The sequence below is a fragment of the Dermacentor silvarum genome, chromosome 4 (assembly GCF_013339745.2).
Source record: "Dermacentor silvarum isolate Dsil-2018 chromosome 4, BIME_Dsil_1.4, whole genome shotgun sequence".
Lineage (NCBI taxonomy): Eukaryota > Metazoa > Arthropoda > Arachnida > Ixodida > Ixodidae > Dermacentor > Dermacentor silvarum.
This window is the reverse complement of record NC_051157.2, coordinates 59369762-59392349: the sequence shown is the minus strand read 5'-3', so window position 1 is coordinate 59392349 and position 22588 is coordinate 59369762. Positions and strand designations below refer to the sequence as shown.

At 41.3% G+C, this 22588-nt stretch overlaps 1 protein-coding gene across 1 annotated transcript in view; it reads left to right on the top strand.

Annotated features, from left to right (window-relative positions):
- The window catches only part of LOC119450093 (protein scribble homolog), a 152821-nt gene that overhangs the window by 119458 nt on the left and 10775 nt on the right, over positions 1 to 22588 (top strand). Inside the window, 7 exon segments of the mRNA XM_037713454.2 lie at positions 9074 to 9382; positions 12627 to 12801; positions 13009 to 13126; positions 15146 to 15358; positions 16777 to 16946; positions 17837 to 17901; positions 21519 to 21707. Coding sequence (XP_037569382.1) covers positions 9074 to 9382; positions 12627 to 12801; positions 13009 to 13126; positions 15146 to 15358; positions 16777 to 16946; positions 17837 to 17901; positions 21519 to 21707 — 1239 coding nt within the window.

Sequence of the window (22588 nt, the reverse complement as noted above, 5' to 3'; positions counted from 1 at the left end):
CTGTTATAATACAAGCAAAAGCAATTGATATACTTGGCATTGTGCATGCTTGCCCCACGTCGCTATCAAACATTTGCTTTGAAGAACTTAGACAAGTAAACCATAAGATGCAGCCTGCGATCGCTTAAAGCATCACAGTCAGCTTTTGTATGCTGTGGCACTGTGTGGCCTTTGCAAGGCTCTTGCAGGGAAGGAGAATTTGCTATGTTTTCTATCACATAGCCACAGCAGATACCTCATTATTTGGCACTCTTTGGCTAGTAATGGCCCTTGCTCCATTGAAACCCATTAATCAATCAACCTCATTATTATTGCTGGCTGATCAGCTAGCAGAAGAGGATCGAAGGACAGTACATTCTGCCAGCTGTCTCATTTCGTTTCTGTTCTATTTACATTTATCGGCACTATCTGCTGTGGCCAACAATTTCCAGCTTGCCCAAACAACTGCGAAAGCTTATTTTAAAGGGGCACTAAATAGAGAAGTAAGTTTAGCAGTTTTTGTAAATTATCCTTCTACAATACTGAATAACGGCGCTCTTACCCTGAGAGGAGGCTTGATAAACAAGAAAAGTAACAAAAACAAAGACAAGTGCTGATGATGCCTTGAAGTTCTCACACGAGTCAACCAGGACGTCATGGATTTTGATACCATCTGCTCAGGTATAGTTAGCTTTTATGGTAGAGATAGACAGTGTTAGATTCTAAAAGAGCCAAAGACCAAACTTGGCAAGTTGTGATAACTTTACTGCATTGCAACAGTCCTAGTATAAAATATGTTAATTTTTCGGTGATGTCTCACCAGCATACTGGCATTGGGGTATTCACACTAAATAAAAAAAAAAGATAACTTTAGCCTGAATTTTCCTCTTGTAATAATAATAACCACAAAATTAGCAAAAATGAAGTCATTACAGAATGTGTTATCACTCTAGACTGATTAAGCCTTCCTGTTTAGTGTCCCTTTACAAAATTGACCCCTAGAAAAAAAATGGGGGGGGGGGGGGGGGGCAGGTTGGTTGGGTGTGGCACGGGGTGTCAAGGTTGGGTGATGATACAGGATATTGCGACAGTGTGCATTCCCTTGCAAATTCTTGCGAGATGCACAACTGGCTTGTGTTGCTGTACATAGTACCTGTTGAAAGAGAGGTATTTCTGAGACATCACAATTGCTTGAGCCGAGAAAGCATAACAGGCACAAATCCAGTCTTCTTCACTGTTGGGTTGTCTTCGTTTGAGCAATTTTTAATGTCAAAGTATGAATCAACTAGCCCAGTAGTGTGAATTGTTAGATATTTCTGGCACCTTAAGGGCATGTGAGAATGCTGTAGACTGGCTTATGTGCATGCCAGTGAGCACTGTAGTGGTCATGTTTCATGCATCTTTCTAGATTTAGCCACCTGCTCGCCTTCTTTTTCCTCGCTTGGCTTAGCATGAGCTTATTGAAGACAAGACAAATTGCATTGCATTCTGTTGTACAAATCCAGCTTTCTTTCTTTTCTTTCTGTTCTTTTTTTTTTTTTGTCAGGCTTTCTTTTTAAGGCAACACCACTACACAGATAATGCTAGTATCTGTGCTAATATACGGGATGATCATTTCTAAGTCTTCCTAAATTTTAAAAAATTGCCTTTTGCAGATAATATAATTATAGTCCTTTAGCTGAAACATTCAGAGAGGCAGAAATTACCTGCAAGAGAAATTGAAGCACATAATAATACCTGCCCCGGGAGACTCCCTGATATGGACCATTTCTTCCGGTTGTACGGTTCACAGGAAAATCTCCCGGAAATTGCTGTTGTGTCCTGTTCCCGCGTCTAGCACTTTGTCAGGCCACATTGGCAAAAAAAAAAAAAAATCCAGCCCAATCTAATCCAGTTCTATCACGCAAAATTAAGAAAGTAGTAGGGAAACCCTATACATACGCTATTTCGTTAACCGCAGAGCCGCTCCTTATGCTGACGGGGTTGTTGGGTGCCCTAGTCGTCCTAGTCTCATTAAGCTAGCCAGCGAATGCCGCCTTCCGCAACTAGCAACACTAGACTCTCCATCGTTCTTCTCGGTGTCAGCCGCTCTGGCATTGCATAGGCCTACGGTGAGTCATGGCTTTAAAAGCAAGGAAAGCAAGGAGCGCTAGCGCAAAAAGTATCGTCAAATATTTGTAACGTAGTGCTCAGCCGAAGTGACGCTGGGTATTTTGTTGATACCAGAGAGCAATGCAGAGTGCAAACGGCAATTTAACATTGTGAAAAATACGAGGACGCACTGCCACTCATTCAAGTTGCTGGGAAACGTCAACCTCGCAAAATGTGAAAGAAATGGAATTTCTTACAATCAATCATTATCTGAATAATTTTTGAACACCTGCCATGGTTGCTTAGTGGTTTTGGCATTACACTGCTAAGCACGAGCTTGCGGGATCAAATCTCGGCCAGCTACGGCCGCATTTCGTTGGCGGTGAAATGCAAAAGCGCCAATGTGCTATCTATTGGGTGCACGTTAAAGAACCCCAGGTAGTCCAAATTAATCCGGAGTCCCCTACTATGGCGTGCCTCATAATCAGATGGTGGTTGTGGGACTTAAGACCCGACAATTTAAATTTTAAAGAATTTTTGAAGGACAAAATTAGCAACACTGAAATGCTTGCAAAAGTGAGACTTTGATGTTCGTGTGGTCATTTGTATATCTGTAAATAAAATTGTAATGAAGTTCATCTGGAAGTACTTGAAAATATCAACATTGGGGGGGAGAGGGGGGGGTGTTACGGCTTCCCCCCCCCCCCACCTCGGTCGGAAGATCTCCCGGATTTAGGCTCTCCGAACTTGGCAGGTATGCATAATAAACTAATAAACGAAAATCACTAATTAGCTTAATTAATTACTTTACAGTGCATATTGCAATTTTCTATTTGTAGCCGGAAAGTTTGCAAGGCGATCTTGGAATGAATTTCCAGAATGACACCAGTTTGGAGATATGTGCCCTCAAGCTCGCCGTAAAAATGCACTGTTCCACTTTTTTTAACAAAACGCTTTTATGCATTGAAGTACCAAATTAACTGGAATGCCCGTGCATTTCATCCTACACTTTGAGAAATATGTCGAAACGGGTGTCCTTTTGAAAATTCATTTCAAGCAGATATGTCTTGCAAACTCACAGGCTACAATTCATAAAGCGTAATATGTGCCATTAAGTAATTAATTAAGAATATGATTAAGAATATGATTAGTGAATTTCTGTTAATTATTTAACTGCGTGTTTCGATTTCTCGTGCTAGTAATATCCGCCTCTTCGAATAATTCAGCTTTAGGACAAGAATTATGCTATCTGCCACAGACAATTTTTTTTAATTCCGTAGAACTTAATCACGCCTTGTGTGTGTGATATACCAGGTGTTCAAAATTAAGCTTTATGGGATTTTAAAAATCGCCTATGGCAGGTAGCATAATTATCATTGAGCTGGGTTATTTGAAGAGGCAGACATTAGTAGCACGAGAAATCGAAACACATATTCAACTAATCAACAAAAATTGACTATTGAACTTCTTAGTTAATTATGTGATGTCACATATTGCAATTTACGAATTGTAGCCGGTGAGTATGCAAGACACATCCACTTGAAATGAATTTCCAGGATGACACCAGTTTCGAGATATTATTTGCCAAAGTGTGGGACTGAAATACATGGGCAGTTCCAGTTACTTTTGTGCTTCAATGTATAAAGAGCATTTTGGTAAAAAAGTAAGTGGAACAACAGTTCATTTTTACGGCGAGTTTGATGGCGCATATCTCCAAACTGCTGTCATTCTGGAAATTCATTCCAAGTGGATACGCCTGACAAGCTCACCGGCTACAATTCGTATATTGCAATATGTATCGTAAAATAATTAACCAGGAAGTTCATTAGTGAATTTTTTTTAATTAGTTGAATATGTGTTTTGACTTCTTGTGCTACTAATGTCCGCCTCTTCGAATAACCCAGCTAAACCACAAGCATTATGCTACCTGCCACAGGCGATTTGTAAAAATTCCGTAAAGCTTAACTTTGAACACCCGGTATATATATTTAGTTTCGCTTTCTGTGCCTCATGTTTCAGCCTTTGTTATAAAAAAAAGAAAAAAAAAAGTCTTATTGGCTTTTTCGTATGTTTCTATATGCATAGGTTAAATGATCCACAAATTTAAATCAAGTCAGTCGTATCATATTTTACTACAGCATGTTATACAGACAAGGAGCTCCCATGGACAACTTAAAGAGGGACTTTTCCATTGGTTCAAATCCAGATGAAACAAACTTCTTGCAGTTTCAGGGTATAAAAAATTGTTCGTCGCATAAAAGTGAACAGATAAACGATCACGTTAGTTCAATGAAATCACAGAGGTTGTGTTTCCAAATGTTAGATGGATGCTGAAGATTTGATTATGGGAAGTCCAGAAACATCTAGCATAGAAATGACTGGTGAATTTTCTATAAGTAGTTTTGGACTTGGGGAAAGTAATTAGCTAATGAAAGCAGCGCTTGGTATGCCAGAAATTTCAGGCATTCTTACTAATCCAGGCACATATTTTGATCTTTCCAGTATTTGATGGATGTGTATCCTACTTTGCTAGCCATGTGTAAGAAACTGTACCTTGTAATAGGGTGATGGGATACCTTGAGTCTCCAGTGAAATAATCATCTATTATGATGACAAATGGCTGCTCTCACTCTCGAGTTTGTGCTCAGGTAATATGGACGGTTTAATATCTGTTTGCCCGCCAAAAGTGGGCTTTAATGTGTGCAGTCATTAATTGTTAAATGAGTTCAGAAGCCTCGTTATGCACTGATCGTGGAAGAATTGCTACCATGTGATGTTCTTATTGTGCCCTTACTATCGTAATGGTGTTATCTATGCCCCAAATCTGATAACATTAAGTAATTTTGCGCCTTGTTCCGCTTCAACCTGCTTTGCCTTGAGTCTGTACAGTAAGGTGCATAGCTGCCCAATAGGTTGCTTCAATCCCTCATTGTGTTGCTGGCATTATTTTCTCTAAACGAAAGTTGAGAAGAAAAAAACCTTTTTAGAGCTTTTCTGTTCTCTACTAACACTTCCTTTTTGAATTACCAAGAGTTTTGGTTAAAAGGTACTTTCAGCCCTGTTGCTGTCTGATTTTCTTGAGATGTTGATTTGATTTTGTTAAGGTTACCCAGGGTACATACTATACTCCTTTTCATACCTTAGCAGGCAATGCTGTGGAAGGTAGAGAGAGTTTTTGCATTGCCTGCGCTCGTGCAAAAAATGAATAGTGTGTCACGTATGAGGAATGAAAAAGAAAGGAATATGCGATTACATGTAACATTGACTGTATACGTTATGGCCGTAATGATAGCGTCATCATCCCACTGATGATAGTATCTGTTATTTGTTATTGCTTGTGCATCCAAAGTACTTTCTTTTTCTTAGCTTCTGGAATGTTCTAGTTTCTTCTTGGTCAGTTTTTTTAGTTCATGGAAAGCTTAAAGGAAATGTACTGTTCTCTCTAAAGTAACAGTGTGGTGCTGCTTACTAAGCTTTATTTTTCCAACTTTGATCTTCAATGAGGACACACATTGAGCAAATCTGTCTTCTTCTACATGCTCTTTTTCTCTTTTATTCCACCTTCTTATCTTCCCTCCCACCCACCCCCTGTCCTGATACCATTATCATCACAACATTTGCTCCACTTTCTGCTTGTTTTATTGACCTGCGACTGAATTTTGTTTCACGCAGTGATTGCACTCTTTAGTTGCTTCGCTGGCACCGTGAACTGCTTGTGTTTTTTGTTTCCTTGTGTCAGAGTTTGATGTGGCTTTGCGCAACGCTGGACTCTTATCGAATGGACTGCTATGACGAGATAAAGAAATGAAATAGACATACTTAGGTGTACACCCGAAATGCACATCAGCTTGCCAAGTGTTTGACCGTCTGCTACCACCTCCTCCATTTCACATGGAAGAAAAAAAACCTTCTCGCTCGTGTGCGCGCACCTTTGTGGTTCCAAGTCTCTGTCCAGTTCAGTTGCGTCCGGTGCCACAGCAACAACCTCAGTGCCTTTGCAAAGTGAAAGCTTTGCCTAATGAGGGTGTAGCTTTTTTTTGGAAGCGTGACTGTACATATCACTTCCCTCAGCCCCCTCTTTGCATTCTCTCCGTCTGTTCGCTGGTACATCTGCTTAAGGTTTACATCTGAGCACTCTGTTTTTCAGATGCGTGTGAAATGCAGAAATGCTGTCACCTGACCACCACTGAATCTTATTGAGTGAAGTTTATTGCCCTTAAGAAAAACAGTTAAATTCTACACTCTGTTGGGAGCATATTTTTGGTTTGGTTCATGGAATTGTCATAACTCGACAAGGTTCAAATATGCAGCATCAAGTGTTTACGATGCTGCTACTCTGAAACGCAAGCAGGTTTTGCAATTTTATTGTAAACTGCCTTTATTAGGACATGGTGCCTAAAGTGGACAAAATTTGTATATTATAGATGTGAATGGGACATTTGCATGTAAGCAATGTAAAAGGTCTCGCATAAGATGTGAACTAATCATATTTGTCCCCATTGAACACTAATAAGTACAGTTAGAAGAATTACAGTATCTGCTTTTGATACTGAGTTGTAAACTTGTTGCCCCAACACCTTTTTTATTTCCATTTTTTTTCTAACATTTGTAAAAAGTTTCTGCTACTAAATGAATATTCTGTACTAATCAGTAGAAATTAGCCTTCTCCATTAAATGCAGTGGATTTCACTCATATTGATTCAGCAGTTTCCTGAGAGGAGCACTTCTGCAGTTCACGTGTATTTGAGTAGAGAAATTGCAGTCGATGGTAAGCTGAAGGTGTCCTCTTAATGCACAGTTGCTCCTTTGGTCACTGCTTTAAGCTGAAATGGCGCTGAATAGATATGCAATGGCAGTCCCTTATATCTGTACTGAGGACAGCTTTATGTGTAGCGGGCAGGTGAAAACAGCAACGAAAAAGTTTCAGTACTCAAAGCAGTACATAAACAGAGGTGTACATTTCAAATAACTAGTATCTAAGCATGTCTGCCAAGCTATAATACCGAGTACAGTATTCCTTGGTGAACTGCGATACATGGTTCATAATGTTTCTGAGCTGTAAATGGTATATATTATATACATATATATATATATGGAATATCTTGTTGTTTCATTCTTTACTTGTATGTCTCTGAATTCCTGACCCAAATATATTTCTGCGTAGTTTCTCGACATTACATTTTAAATGGCGTACCTGAGCAATTGTGCTGCTTCTTCAAAGAACTGCCTATTCTGGAACGGTCTTAGTAAGCTTTACAGAGAAGGCTTACATTTTTGATCTGCAGATTTCCAGCACCTTGTATGTAACCTTATGCTTTAACTCTGGATGATGCAGCTTTCTTGCTTGGCTGCTCTGTTTTTTTGTGTTTTTTTAATCTTGGAAGGACAGTGGAGCTCCTCGGCTTTTCGGAGACAGTCTTGGTGCGGAAATCATTTGGAAGCGAGAGGTGTGCATCTTGATGGTTAAGAGGACTTGCTCGTTTCTTTATCTCTGCGTGAAACACTTTATGAAAGGAATGATGACAGGGCTGTAATTTTGCTCACTCGTGCGCGCTCTGCTGTGTCCTTGCGGCCAGCCCTCGTGCCCTGCAGAGAAGATTTTCTTTTTTTGTTGTTGTTGTTGCATCTGCCACTGTTGTGGTGCTGTTTTCCCTCCTGCTATCCCCTTCTCCTCCTTATTTATAGGTCCGCATTGTTGTTCTCGTACACTCTGAGAGTTCTGTATTGTGCCTAACTCTTTCCAAGAACTCTTGACAAGGAATTTCTTGCATGTTCCATTGGTTTCTTGTGAGGTAGTGTGGTAGCCCTGTTGATTGTTTGCTGTGAGCAGCAAGTTTACATACTCTTATTTTGTTGTCTGCCACCCTTAAGTTATGACATGATTAAAGGTAACATTTTAGTTGAACACCGAACTTCATTTGTTGTGAAACACTGCACCTGGAGGTGTCAGGGTTCTGTGGCAAATAAATGTACTTGCAACACTTTTTTCATGTGAGGCCAGTTTGGCTCAATTTGGAGTCTGCATCAATATTTGTCTTAACACTTCATTGCCATGGTTTAGTTTTATATCTTCTTAACTTATTGATGGAGGGCTTTCTTCAACGTTCGGAGGCTAGTACTTTTGCAACAGGCTGCATTTGGTGCTTGAGATAAATAATGAGTGGCGCCACTGTAATGCTGTGCCAGAGCTGATAAGATTTGATGCATTTGAGACCCAAAGTCATAGCTACTTGAGAAATGAGACTGCTGTGAGAGAGCTTATGCGAGGTTTACCGAGATCACTGCTGATTGGGAATAATGCATAATCTGCAGCGGCCTGTAAACTGAACGAGTTTCACTTTCTCTAAGAGCTTTTTTTGGTAATTTCACATGTATATAAGAATTCAAAGACATTCTATTCTCACTTTCGTCAATGTTAACACAGGTTAAATGCTACAGTCGGAGTTTTTTTTTTTGTGTGTGTTTCTGTGCATAACTAACAGATGCTATTGTACTTCATTCTAACAAGCGATAAGTAAGCGTTTATACCAAATAAACCAGCAGATATAGGCATGAAAATGCAAATAAATTCTGGACACTTTAAGCATCACAACTAAAAACCTCCTGATTGCACTTTGGAGCATGCTCTTTGTTGGCCATGCTGTTTACCCTTTATGGAGTGTGGTGCTTGTACTGCATGCACATCATTTCTCCCTTGCCCTGCTGAGCAACTGCTTGGCTTGCTGGCTTTCTTGCATTGTATAGTCTAATTTCGTATGTTCTTACTTTTCTTGCACATTGTTGTCTTTTTCTTTCTCTCTCTCTCTCTCTTTTCTTGTTTTGGGATTGGGAACCCATTGACATTGGACTGCACACACAAAAGCATCCTTTATTTTCATTTTTTTGTTCTTTTCCTAATCCTTTTTTACAACCTCACCCTTCCCTTCGCCTACCTCCTTGGTTACCCCATGCCCATCCCCTCCTTTTCTTTTCCCTCGTGCGGCGGTGGCGATTACGAGGACAGCTCGTCAGGAGTGACCGGCCGCAGGTATCGCCTCCTCCTCCTCCCCCCCCTCCTGCAACAACCTCCTCTGCCCCCTCGACCCTCCAGCACCACCCCCCTCCTGCTCACTCTGGTGACGACGTCTTCCTCCCATCTTCCCCACCTCGGGACGATCGCAATGGTGGTGGTGGTGGTGGCGGCAGCCCTGTGGAGAATGGTGGGACACTCCCTCCTAGTGCCTCTTCTCTCCTGCCGGAGCCCTCTCGGCCCAGCAAACCTTCCAAACTTAGCCTGGGTCCTAAGCCTGTTCCCCCTCCCAAGCCCAGAAAGGTAGGCGGGCCCACTTCTTCAGCCTTTCTTTCGTGTTCTTCAGTGGGACTGACCCCTATTTTCCTTCTTCACCACTATTTTTTTTTCTCATTTTTCACTGAATGTGTCTGTTTTCTATTCTTTATCTCTTGGGTACAATGCAGATGTTCCTTTCGGGTGCCTTTATGGTGCCTCAAAGTGGCACTTCGCCCATTGCCCTCAAATGCATTAACATTCATGTTGGAGAAAGTCAGAAATTCAATTTGACAGCTATCACTTATGTCAAACTAAATTTTACCTTTGTAGTTGATGTAGGCAGTTTTGTTAGCACAGTTTGCAGTGGGACTATATTATTTCAGTATGTTCTTACATCGATGTTTTCTGTCAGTGAAAAACAAGTCGGGCTTAAACTTAAGATTCACATTATTTAGCAGTGCATGTCCATACCTTGTGGCAAATTCTCTTTATTCAAAGAACCTTAGCTAAATTCTTGTAGTTATAGGTGTTTTTCTTGATGTTGACACCATGAAAAGCACTTCTTGCTTGTATACACCCCAAAAAAAGATATAAGGGCCCATTATTTATTTATTTATTTATTTATTTATTTATTTATTTATTTATATTGAAAACCTACAGCACCCATAGGGCATTATGATTTATGTTCCATTTCATTTTTCATTCATTTTTTCTTATCACATGTCACATAGAGTGTCCAATCCCAGCAATAACTGTGACACAGTGGTGTGTGAGCCAATAGAAGGCTTAAAGGCAATAGGCTTAAAGGAATGGAAAATGAAATGAATATTTAAAAAAATAAAGCTCCAGAGGAAAATGGCTCAGTTCAAGCTAAAGATCATTCCAGTGAGAGCATGCTCGACATCGCCGCAATGTCATCTGAACTTTTTTAAGCCAATAGGAGCACCTACTAAAAATTTGAGCACCACACACAGCAGCAACAGCACATGCACTTTGTACCCACACACAACAGTCCAGACAGTATGCGCTCTAGCACCCTGATCAAAAAGTCTACAGAAAGCACAGTAAATAGTGGAACCGGAGCATCTAGTTTCATCACTGATTCTTCTATACTGCCGGCTGAAGTTAGGGTTAAGGGATTTAATCCTTTCCCTTTAGTCATGGTTTCCTGTGTCAAAACTACTTTAAGTACAGTCTCTCCTTGCTGTGCAGCTTCCATTTTGTACATCAGCTTTTAGGTTTAGTGTCGTCATCTTACCAGAACACATTTTTCTGGTCTACTCTTGGTTTGAGGGAAAAAGCTGTTTTACCAGCATTGGAGCCATGTAGCTCATAGCGCAAATGTCTACCTTTTCTGAAAAAAAATAATGAAATGCTAGGAATCGTACAAGATGAAACCTTCATTTGTATACATGTGTGTGCCACTTGTCAGATGATTTATAAGAAACAATTTTTGGGCACTTTGGCACAATATTATTTCATGTAGTGGGGTTCTTATACAATACTGCATTACTACGATGTAGTGCAAACAGAACCATACTTGGTGCCATCTGAAGAATTCAGTACAACATGCACCCACAAAACCACACAGCCCCTGCCTTCTGTGCCTCTGCACTCCGAAACATAGTTCCCAGTGCCTGATATTGAAAGTAGTTCGTTCCACTTTTGCAAACAGAGCCAAGACACAAAGCAAACGCACGTATACAACACCACCAAAGAGAGACCAAAGAAAAATAATAATTTTAGCTGTATTAGTAAATTTCCACAATACCAAAAAAGCCACTCTTACCATTAGAAGAGTCTTGATAATCGAGAAAAATAAAAGATAGGTGCCGACAACATCTTGAAGTTAATGCATTAACTCTCTGTGACATCACTGATTTTGACAATGTCTCCTCATCGTCATCATCAGCCTGTGTTTATGTCCACTGCAGGACGAAGGCCTATCCCTGCGATCTCCAGTTACCCCTGTCTTGCGCTAGCTGATTCCAACTTCTACCTGCAAACCTCCTAATTTTAACACCCCACCTAGTTTTCTGCCGTCCTCGAGTGTGCTTCCCTTCTCTTGGCACCCATTCTGTCTCCTCAGACATAGGTAAATTTTTATCGGTGAAGATGGACTAAATTGTACTCTAACAGTGCCAAACGCTAAACTTAGCAAGCTTCAAGAACTTTTAATATTTAAAAAATATTTTAATGAATAAATAATTCCAAAATTTGTGAAGTTACACTGGCGTACCGGCGCTATGCTTTTGGCACAATATTCAGAAAATGGAACTATGACATTCATTTTTTTCTTCTAATTGTCAACCTATTACCGCAAAATTAATTAAATAAATTTGTATACTTGACTAGTCTAAACTGATTTAGTGTTTGTCTTTAGTGTAACATGTGTGTAGAGTCGACTTCGTTAATTTGACCCTGACGGGATCGAAGAAATTGATTGAATTATCCGGCTGGTCCAATTAAACAAAATGCAAATACCCAAATCAAGCGTGTGCCCACTTTCTATGTGTCCAAAGTAGAAAACCTTGTAAGAAATGACATTATAGTTCCTAAACGAAGTACAAATCAAACACTCACCCAATTTTTTAGCAAGAAAAAATGGGCAGGAGTCTAATATGGTGTTGCACAGCAGTAGCCAGTTTCTGAAGTCAGCTTTGGTGCGATACATCCATGTATCGTAGCAATTTTCAGCTCAATGTTATCAAAAAAGAACCAGAAAAAAGGTGCATGTTAGGATCGGTAAATACTGCAATCAGACATTGTGAGCTACGGTTATTGCTTGAAAATATTCCTAGAGCAGATTGTAAATAGGCGTTTTCGACGGTAGATTTTAACGTGTGTTCAGCGCATCCACTGTCCCCAAACTCAGCCGAGACAGACGCTGCCACTAAAGAGGTCGTTATTGGGGTCACTATAGGGGTTAGGCACGTGCATGCTGACTGGTGACGTTCGAATTATCAAGTGAAGACCAATTTGAGTATTGAAATGAGGAAAGTTTGAGCCCATAGAAATGGGTAGGCGTTGGCCAGGACCTTTGGTTGGGATTGAATTAACCAGAGTCGAATTAACAGAAGTATACTGTATTTGTCTTTTTGGATGGTGCCATACGTGTGGGCTTTTCTTGTGCCCTAGTTTTGTTTGCACTGTGCTGTAGTAGTGCTGAATAATGTACCAATAGGCCCGCCTTCCAATCCTAGCCTCGTGCAATGTTGTGGCAGACTTCTTGCTGACGTGTGCATGTGTTTTGCCTGCTTTGGCCTTTCCTTTCTGCCTCGTGGCACAGCTCCAGGGCTTGGTGACTGAGCCCGAGTCACTGACCTTCATTGAGAAGAAGCACCATTTTGAAAGCATGCAGCAGCAGCAACAGGGCTCACTTCACAGCACCCAGGCATCAGAGGCAAAACGCTTCAGCTTCTTGTCCGAAAGTGAACTGCAGAAACTGCGTGAGGAGCAGGAGAGTAAGTCCTCTGTTTCTTTCTTCCCCCCGCGTATGTTCATACTTGATTTGGAAATTCCACTTTTCAAACACCCCTAGATTTCATTACATAGTACCTACGTACTAGTAGTGCAGGAACATGATGTGCCGATTCATGTTTCACTCTACCAATGCTGTTGCACTAATCTTTCTTTATTTTTCTTATTTCTCTCTCCACTCAACTTTGCAGGCAAGCATGATGGCAGGTGGTCTCGCCAGGAGGAAAGTTGTGAAGAGGAGGAGGGCGATGAGGACGAAGTTGATGATGATGTTGACATGCCTCCCGCTGCTGCACACCTGGCTGAAACGTGAGGGAAACTGCTGTCTAGCCAGTTGAAGTTGAAAATGAAATACATAAGAAACACACTGTTACACGTGGGACTTAAAAAGCATTATGCAGCTTTGCTGTGTATACAATGATTAAACACTTTTTAGACCCAAAGCTAGGTGTCCAAGCCGTGCCATGGAAACTCAATCAAATCAATGACTCATTGCTTACTTTGAGACATTCATTGCAGCACTCTTTGGCAGTCTGCTTTAGCCGCTGTATAGCTTAAATACTACACAGCATAGATCAAATGATTTCAGTGAATCTTATGCCTGACACGGATTTCATGTAAGCAAATGAAGCAGGACATATTTTTGAACATATGCTTATGTGCAGACTTTCAATGAGGGCAAGCTGCTGTTGGAAAATATGTTCATTCTTAACCAAATCGACCCACGTGAGTCATCCACCAGGTGTAGATTGTGGTCTGGGAAATGTGTTTGTTTCATGTGCCTCAGAGGATTTCTACGCATCTTGTGACATTGTGCTGCTGTTGACTTCACTAGGTTTGACAGTCTCGTAAGCTGGAATTAAATCGTGAAATGTTCTGTTAATAAATTGATTTTCTCGTCAAATTTTGTTTGAATAGTCATCGTGAGTGTTTCCATGTGCAGTGTTCTAAAGAAAGTGCTGTTGTTGTTTTGGTGTATATACTCATTTACTAAAGCTTTTATGCAGTTCTCTAATATTACTGCCTTGCAAAGTTCTTTCTGCATCTACCCAATACTTTTGCAGGTATATAATTAAATGCAGAAGGGTTGGCACTCTTTGGCCATACTTGGCCCTTGCGCCATTAAACACCATACATAATCAAAAGCAGAAGGGCCTATGTGGCATCTGGCCTATATGAGCTGCTTCCCAGTTTCAGCACTTTGAGCTGTGAACTATCGCTGGCTGCCACCACATGTTAGGGATGAAGGGGGTTCCTTAGGTGTGTTGGTACATACTTTTGAATAAACAGGAAACCAGTAAGAAAAGTCTTGGGTACAAGGGAAGAAGATCGTGACGTGCACAGGTGGAAGTTTGGCGGTGCATGTAAAGAGTGCAGTTATGCTCCCACATTCAGTGATGCTACCGTTATTAGACAAGGGAAAACACAGGACGAGCACAAAATTGTAGAAGCACATCATATTCGAAAATTGGGCCACGAAAGATGTGATACAAAAGAGAAATTGGGCCATGAAATATTGGGACGAAAGATAAAAAGGTCACGGAAGACGAAACAGCAAAAGAATGTTCTCCTTGAAAATGGTTCAGTCTGATACTGTTTTTGTTATTTTCCATCCCATTTTATGGTGTTGCACATGCACTGCCCCCTTTTTTCTTTTTTTTTTTTTTTGATGTTTCTTCAAGAATAAACATAGCTATAAGTCCAGTGCTTAACCTGTCTACTTTGTCCACTGTGTATGCATCTTTTTCGCTAAGTTCCTGTTTACTCAAAAATTATTAACAGTATAGTCGCTGTATCCACCTGAAGAACAACTGCTGTTTATTGCCGGGTGCAGACCTAGAACAGCGCCCAATTTCTGGTTTAGTAAAGAAAACAAATGAAGCAGCAAGCATATTGACAGTTTCTCCTGACTGATCTGCACTTGAAGCGGAGATGTATCCGCAAGAGAACGGTTCTTGACCCACTGTGGTAGCTCACTGGTGTTGCACTGCTAAACTCAATGTTGTGGATTTCATCCTGGCTGGCCACATTTAGATAGAGGTGAAATGCAAGAATGTTTGTGTACTTAGATTTAGGTGCACGTTAAAGAACCCCGGGGGGTCAAAATTATTCCAGAGTCCCCCACTACTGCATGCCTCATAATCGCATTGTGGTTTTGGCACGTAAAGCCCCATAATTTAATTTAATTTCAATTTGAGAAGGGTTATTGGTGGCAGCATACCTCTGCAAGGTAGCCAACTTGAATAACTGTGAAGGTCTACTGCAGATTGTCTGCCTGTTGATATTTTAAGGTGAACTGGATGCTAAATCTTTATAACATTGTCTCAGTGAAGTGGACAGCCCCATGTCAGTGGAGACGGAGCCCGTGCGGCAGGTGCCCATCCCAGCAGTGCGCACCCTGAAGGCTGAGCGGCGCCTACAGGAGCGCCAACTGCAGCAGCCCGACGAGGAAGAGGACAAGGAGGCCCATCCTCTGGGCCTCACGGACACTGAGCAGAGGGCGCTAGAGGCCGAGAAGAGGGCAGCATGGCGACAGGCCAGGTGCACATCCAGAACATTTCCTGTAGACAACAGCTTTAGGCAATGGGATGAAAATTTGAAGACAAAGAAAAAAAGCATACACGCATGCAAAATAGCAAAATGAGGCACCATTTCCTTCAATCCTTGTGTGTTATGTGTGCCCAGTGCTGTTGTTGAGATGCTGCACCAAGTAGTGCCATTCTCTCATCTGCTGTGTTGACAGTACAATATTTCCAGCGTTCTCAAGTTGAGGCAAAAATGGTCTAAAGGAATCTCAAGTTATGCTGCTCCTTGATAGTTGGTTAGACTAGCAGAAAAATTTGGTCGCAATACATGGCATTACATGGACATCAAGTTATCAAAATTACTATGATTCATTACATCAAGGATTTCGTTGCATTAAAGTTCATAATATGAAGGTTCAACTGTAATAGCATCCCCAATTTGTATTTTCTCTGTTGTACTCATTAGTGTGCGTGTGTGGTACTATTGTCTTCAGCAATGATATATGTTAGTCAATGTCCTTTTATTATGTTGAGTTTTCCCTTGTGCTTATGTACATATTAGTGTTGAAGCATACTTTCTGTTGCTTAATGAATTTATGTTATTGTTAACCCATTGCATTTTATAGGTTCTGAACCTAAATCTAAGAAAACACCCATATACATACTCTGATTTAGGTGCACGTTAAAGAACCCCAGGTGGTCCAAATTATTCCGAAGTCCCCACTACGGTGTGCCTCATAATCAGGTCGTGGTTTTGGCAGGTAAAACCGCATTATTATTTCTAATTTCTTTTTTGGTTCTGAACCACATGTTCTGTTTATTGTACATTGTTTATGACCTAATATTATTATTCATGGTTTGTATTTATCATACTTCAATTTACCAATTGTCATGTCTGCACTCATGAGCCTTTATAGAAGTAAATCTAAAATTTGGTTGGTTATGCTTTAAATCAATGGAGTGTTATTCTGCAATAAAAAAATGCAGAATCTGACATGGTATCAGCTATAGCGAAGCAAATTTTTGTTTGCACATCCCTCAAAATATTTATGCTGGTAGCAATAATGTTAAATACAGCCGCCAACCAATTTTTCAGACACTTGATTTTTCAGACGTACGCAATTACTCGGACTTCCCTGTGGCACTGCCACCTACCCCTAGCACCAATGTCCAAGCAATGACCAAAAGTTTTGATGCTGCATGGTGTTTCGGGCATGAACCATGAATGCAATGAAGCAAACATGGCGGCCATGAACAAAGTTACCTCTGTGTTTACAAGGAATAAAAGTATAACTTTAGTTGCCAACTACCGACAAAGCAGCGCTGTCTAGGCGTAGTAGTCACAGCAGTGAGGCTGGCGGATGCACTGCTTCGGTCGATTGGTCGGTTTCAGGAGAGTGAGGAGGTCAAAAGAAATGTCTTTGGTTCTTCCAGAATGAAGTCTCTGGAAGAAGATGCAGTCCAGGCTCAGGCCATGCTGGCTCGAATGACAGAGGGCGTAGAGGCCCGGCCTGTGTCGCCCATTTTTAAGGCTGTCAACATCAACATCGATGAAGCTGCTGAGCAGCAGACACCAAGGGAGCAGACGAGGAGAGGTGATGATGGTGAGAATGATTATGGTGTCAGAAGTTTGTGGCCTTACCACTCTCCGCCACTCCATGCTCCTTTTCATGTTTCTGGCATTCCATGACACAAATGTCTAATGCAGTCTTGTTCATTTCCCCCCCCCCCCTACTTTTTTCAGCACATTCAAAATACAAGCACAGCGCCCACAATAACGAGCAGACTTTCATCATATTCTATACATTTGCTCTGAGCTCCGATTGGCAATTAACAGACCTAGAGAGATGGGAGATCGCGGTGTCCAGCTCCAACCCGGCTGCTCAAAAGCAGCTGGTGGGCTGGGCTTTGAGAGTCGCCGAGGGTCACAAGCTCACGGCCACCCTAGGAGATCTAGAGCCGACCCACTCGTAGGTTGTATATAAGGCTCAAATATTAAATGTTTTCCACCACCACCATAACGAGCACCTAGAGCACCTTCAGCTGGTGCATTTCAGAAAAAAACCATGCACACTTTACAATAGTAATTATAATTATCATTATAGCAAGGCATGGTGTGCCTGATTTGTTAACAAGCTTCATTCATCATTGTCCCACTGAGTTTTTAGATGACGTTGAATGATTCCACTTGCAACAAAGATTGGGCAAGCTGGTCTGGATTCTTTTTTTCTTTTTAATAGTGTGCAGCTTTTCTATATATCACCTGCAAAGGAAAATTAACCATGAAATGTTAATATGGTCACTTTTATGTAGGTCTTGTGGAAATGGTAACTGCTTGGCCTGATTTTTATAGTGTCACTTCTCTCCGTAGAGTTAATTGCAGTGGTGCTGTTGGCTTATGTGATGCCTGTTTATGTCTGCTTTTGACTTCAAGCCTCTTTGTTTTAGTCAGCAGATTACTGTACATTTGCAGTCCTGTCTGTTGTGCTTGCAGAAAACAGCAACAACCTGGAGCATCCAGAACTTGACTCTGACAGGGAGCAGAGCTTGGGGCACAAGGTGAGTTAGGTCACTTGCATTTGAAACATAAAATGTGAAAGAAAGGTAGTATAGTTTTATGATGCCATTTTGTTTTACAAAACTGTTTTTGTAAAGCCAAGCAGGTTTAAGTATTTGTAGGAAACAGTGATGCAAAAGCACAAATAGATTACTTGGGGAATTCGGGGAGCCAGTCTTATTAGCAAATAATTGAATGTCTTGTCTTAACCTGAAGCAGCCACCTATGCCCAGCAGTCAAGAAACTGACATTATAGAACAGGGCTATTTACAGAATACAGACACAAGATGTCAGAATTGTATCTTTCACAGGACTGTCAGCATGTTAGTTATGCTTTGTGAGCTCTTTTGCCATGATCGCAGCACAGACCACCTGAACTTGACACCAGCAGCCACCGGAACTACAAAATTTAGAAACTGTTAATGTGCAGTAAATGCTGATTTGGCAAAATAGTTGGGCTGTAAGATCATAGGAAACAGTCAGTGAAACTTTCCTTTTGTTCTTGATGATTCTTTCACCTTGACATGCAGTGCGAATAGCAAAATTCACTCAACTGTTTGCGCCTATATAACACAGAGAAGTACCAGTGAGTGTGACCAGCGCTGACAAATTGCATTTTGCACCAGTTAATACCGCAGGTGCTTCTTGCCTTTAATCTGTGCTCCATACAGTGTAAAAGTTAGTTTTTTGAAGTCGTCATGCTCAACACTAAAGTCAAGAGGCACTCACCTTGGCTAATTTGCTTAATGCATGCTACATAACCTGACTTCTGTATGCATACAAACTGAAACTCTGTAGTGCACTTGTGCTGCTGACAAGTACTGGAGTTTCTGTATTCAAGGTTGAGAACATAGCTTTTGTGTTGAGCACCACTAAAGTGCTTCTGCTTTTATGCCTTACAATTTAATATTTTGTTTTATATTTATTCATTTATATTCTAATTGACCAATATTTGACATGTGAAGGTTGTATCAACGAGCTTTTATGCACGCTAAAATATGAGATACAGAGATATGGGAAAGGCAGGGAGGTTAACAAGGACTTATGCTATCTGGCTACACTGTGCTGGGGAAAAGGGAAAGATCATGAGTATAGATAGGACAGATTTAAAGTAATCTGAAGGCAAAAAAAATGTTCAGTAAACCACTGTCGAATTAATAAAAGTCAACTGTACAGCTTGAGGATAATGGTATCGATGCAATCACATGGTTGTGTAGCAGCAGATGTTCGCACATTGAGCTGTTATCGGAAAGGCTGCTGTCTCAATTTACACTCGGTATATTCATTCCATTTGCTCATGTTTTTGGCATGCTGAGTATACAGGGTTGTCCACTGTTAGCAGAAACACGCCATTGATATTCAAGGCAGGGTGTAAGTTCAACATCATCTACTTTACCAGGAATGAGTGGCCAATGTTATGCCTTGAGCAGGTGTATATTAGCGAAATATTTATCCACCAACTATCTTGTCAGATTTAAGGTTCTACAAATGCTTGAATGCAAATGACTCATTTCTCCTAAGAATGGATGAACCTGTATGTGTTGTTTGTTTTAGCTCTGTTCTGTTTGTGGTGTTGTGTGTTACCATATGTGCCAGTGCTTGCTGTCATGCCTATTGTATTAATGACAACTGTGTTGGCTGCCTGTGTTTGTCCTTGCATGTGTCCTACGTTTTGTGCAATATGTGTGGGCATTCCTGACGCTGCTGGTCAGTAGCCTGTGTTTGTATGCGGGAACCTATGGTGAATGGGCTGTGTGACAACTTATGCTGTCCTCTTAAACCCTGTGCTCAGAATGAAGTAACTCTTTTCACTTTTCATTTGTTTAATGATGAGAAGCTACAGGTGAAGCTTGCATCTTCAATTCTTCATTCAGAGAAGATTTGTGAAAATGAATTGCTGCTCTCAGTGAAAAACGTGTTTTAGTCTTTACAAGTAAGGAAGAAGCATTCTGCATGTTTTTTCGGCTCACATAATCTAGGTCCCTAAAAGATTATCATGGGCATTGTTGTTTTAGCTTGCTTTTCTTCCTAGTTTTACATATCAGATGAGAATTTATTGCATGTGCAGTCTTGTATTCTATAGCAACCTTATAAAAAAACATTGAGGAACTAAAAGACTTCAATTTTTTTCTTACAATAGGAAGAATGTTTAGTTCTTTTAGAGGATTGCTTGCTTTAAAAAATTTGCTGGCTGTAAGGAAGAGTGTGACAAGTTCAAGTGTAGTTTAGCAGCTTCTCTATTGAACAAAGTACCAACACTAAGGTAGCTTTGAATTTCTTGGTAGGGGCATGTGAAAAGCGAAATTTTCTTGCCAAGTTGTGTAAGGACATTTATAATGAGTTACCTTCAAATGGTAAATCAAATAAAGCATATTTATTGCTCTTATATAAAAGTTCAGAAAGATGAACAGAGGAACAAATAAGATAGAGGAAAGTTTACTTTTCCATAGCCTTATTGTAGTTTCTGAGTGAAAGTTCATTAAAATGGATAACTTGAAAAATGAGGCAGCAAGTGAAGTTCATCACAATTCTTATGATCTTGAAAATGACATTGATGAAGCAGAGGAAATAAAACACCGTGTGATAGATATACAAAGTTCAATTTAAGAGCACCTATCACCAATGATAATTCCTGTGGTGCAGTCAGGAAAGAGTTGAAGACAATGACTACGATTACAAAAGCTTGAATTCTGTCATTGCTTTTTCTAATTGACCAGCATTTGAGCCCTTTGTTGAAGTCACTTACAGTGCTGCTGTGCAACCTTTACACATGCTGCTATTATTGCCTTCAAAGTACTCAAAGGAGGCAACAGGAAGCTCCTGGAACGTCTGAACCTTTCTTGAGGTTCAACATATGTTCGGTGATTTTCTTTTCCCTGAATCGGGGGCCAGATGTCCTGTAGTTTTGAGTTTCATTGGTGGCGTTAAAGGGCCCCTCACCAGGTTTGAGCATTGCAAGCAGAGAAGCGCGGCTCGTAGATCACGCAATGGCAATCACGTCTGCAAAGTACCATAAAGCGGCTGTGTGGTGAAAAACAGCTGAAATTTTAAACAGAAGCCCATGCACCCTTCTCCTTGAGAGAGCTGCCATTCAAGCCAGAGAGTCAGGGTCACACGCACAAATGCCTATACATAAAATGCACTGCCTGCTGCATCAACGATTATAGCACATGACCTTGGTGAATTGTCAAATGCAGAATGTGCAATACTGCCACTGGGAGTGTGCCACGCAGCTAAAAGAGGAAGAGAAAAAAGAGGAGACGGGGCTCATGACATAAACGTGATGCAATTCCTTGGCTCCGGTATTCGAGAAGACTGGCAAGAAAGTGCCGCTTGCGGATTCTAGTTGAGGCACGAGAGAGTGTCTGCATTGGCAGTGAAGCTTGCCTCTTGGCAGCATGGCAATGGAACATTTTGATTTCTCCAATTTTCTCTAATAATAAATCAATATGCAAAATTCTTGCGATATGACGCTCCCTAGACTGCACCCTACAACTTATAGTGCGTAACCAAAATTTGCAATTAAGCTTGGTGAGGGACCCTTTAAAAGAGCCTGGGAGTACGAGTGGGTTGGAGGAAGGTGTCTGAGCGTCATGGCTCGCCCTGCTGCCATGCAAAGGCGCTGCTCGGCGACGAAGAGCTGCCTCGGCTGGTGCTGACGCTGCGCGACGGGCAGACATGCACGGTGGAGCGGGAGCACGTCGTGGACGAGACGGTGTCCCGCCGCATTGAGCGAGTCATCGATCCCCAGACTGGGGAGTCCCGCCTGCGCACGCTCGAGTTTGTTGAGAAAGTGGTCGAGAAAGAGGTAACCGCCAACTCTGCGACCGCAGCGGGGTTGTCCTGCAACCGTGCTGGGCACACACAGATCTGCTGTGCCCTTCTCTGCCCTGTCCATCACACACACACTGTCGCATTCGGGCTCTGCATCCCACAGTAGAGGCACTCTGCTCCTTTGCCTCTTTTCGCATCGTTCACAGCCTCGGTTGTTGGTGGCACTTTAGACGCTGCAGCGTTGGCGATGAGAAAGGCCTAGCAGTCAGGTTTTCATCTTTGCCTGGCATTTTTATTTCTCTTTTTTTTTTACACATACAATTTCTTGTTCCTAGACCTCCTTCTTCAATGCACACGCTAGGTTTTGCGGTGGCCATGATCTGAAGCCAGCTTCCACTTTTTGGCATTGTTTGTCACCCAGGAACAGTGTCAATGATTTTGCTTATTTTGGCTGCAATGCTCCGCTGCACAGGGGATGTGCATTTTCTGCTCATTTTCCACATTGATTAGCTGCATCTCAAATTAGTTTAAAGGATGTAGTTTCTTCTAGCAGTTATTCTAGAACCGGAGAACCCAGTAGTCTCGCAGGAAGAAGCGCAATTACAGTCGGCTTGCATGCGTGCAACAAAGCATGGGTGTTGTTGGTGTGTGGGGCACTGTGCTACTGCTCTCTTTTGGGGCTGTTTTATTCTGCATGTTTTGACTCTTTTATTGTTTGGTACTTACTAAAAAAAAGCCTTGTTATCGTTTGTACTCATGTTTTAGGCTCGGGCACTTGGAAGCTGCATTTAAAGTGGAGCATACTTCATTGCCAAATTTCTTTTTAATTAGTTTTACACTGGTGCCCAAGATACAATCGATTGAAACATTCCTGTTCATATCAAAATTGGCGTGACGTTACTTGTGCCGCTAGGA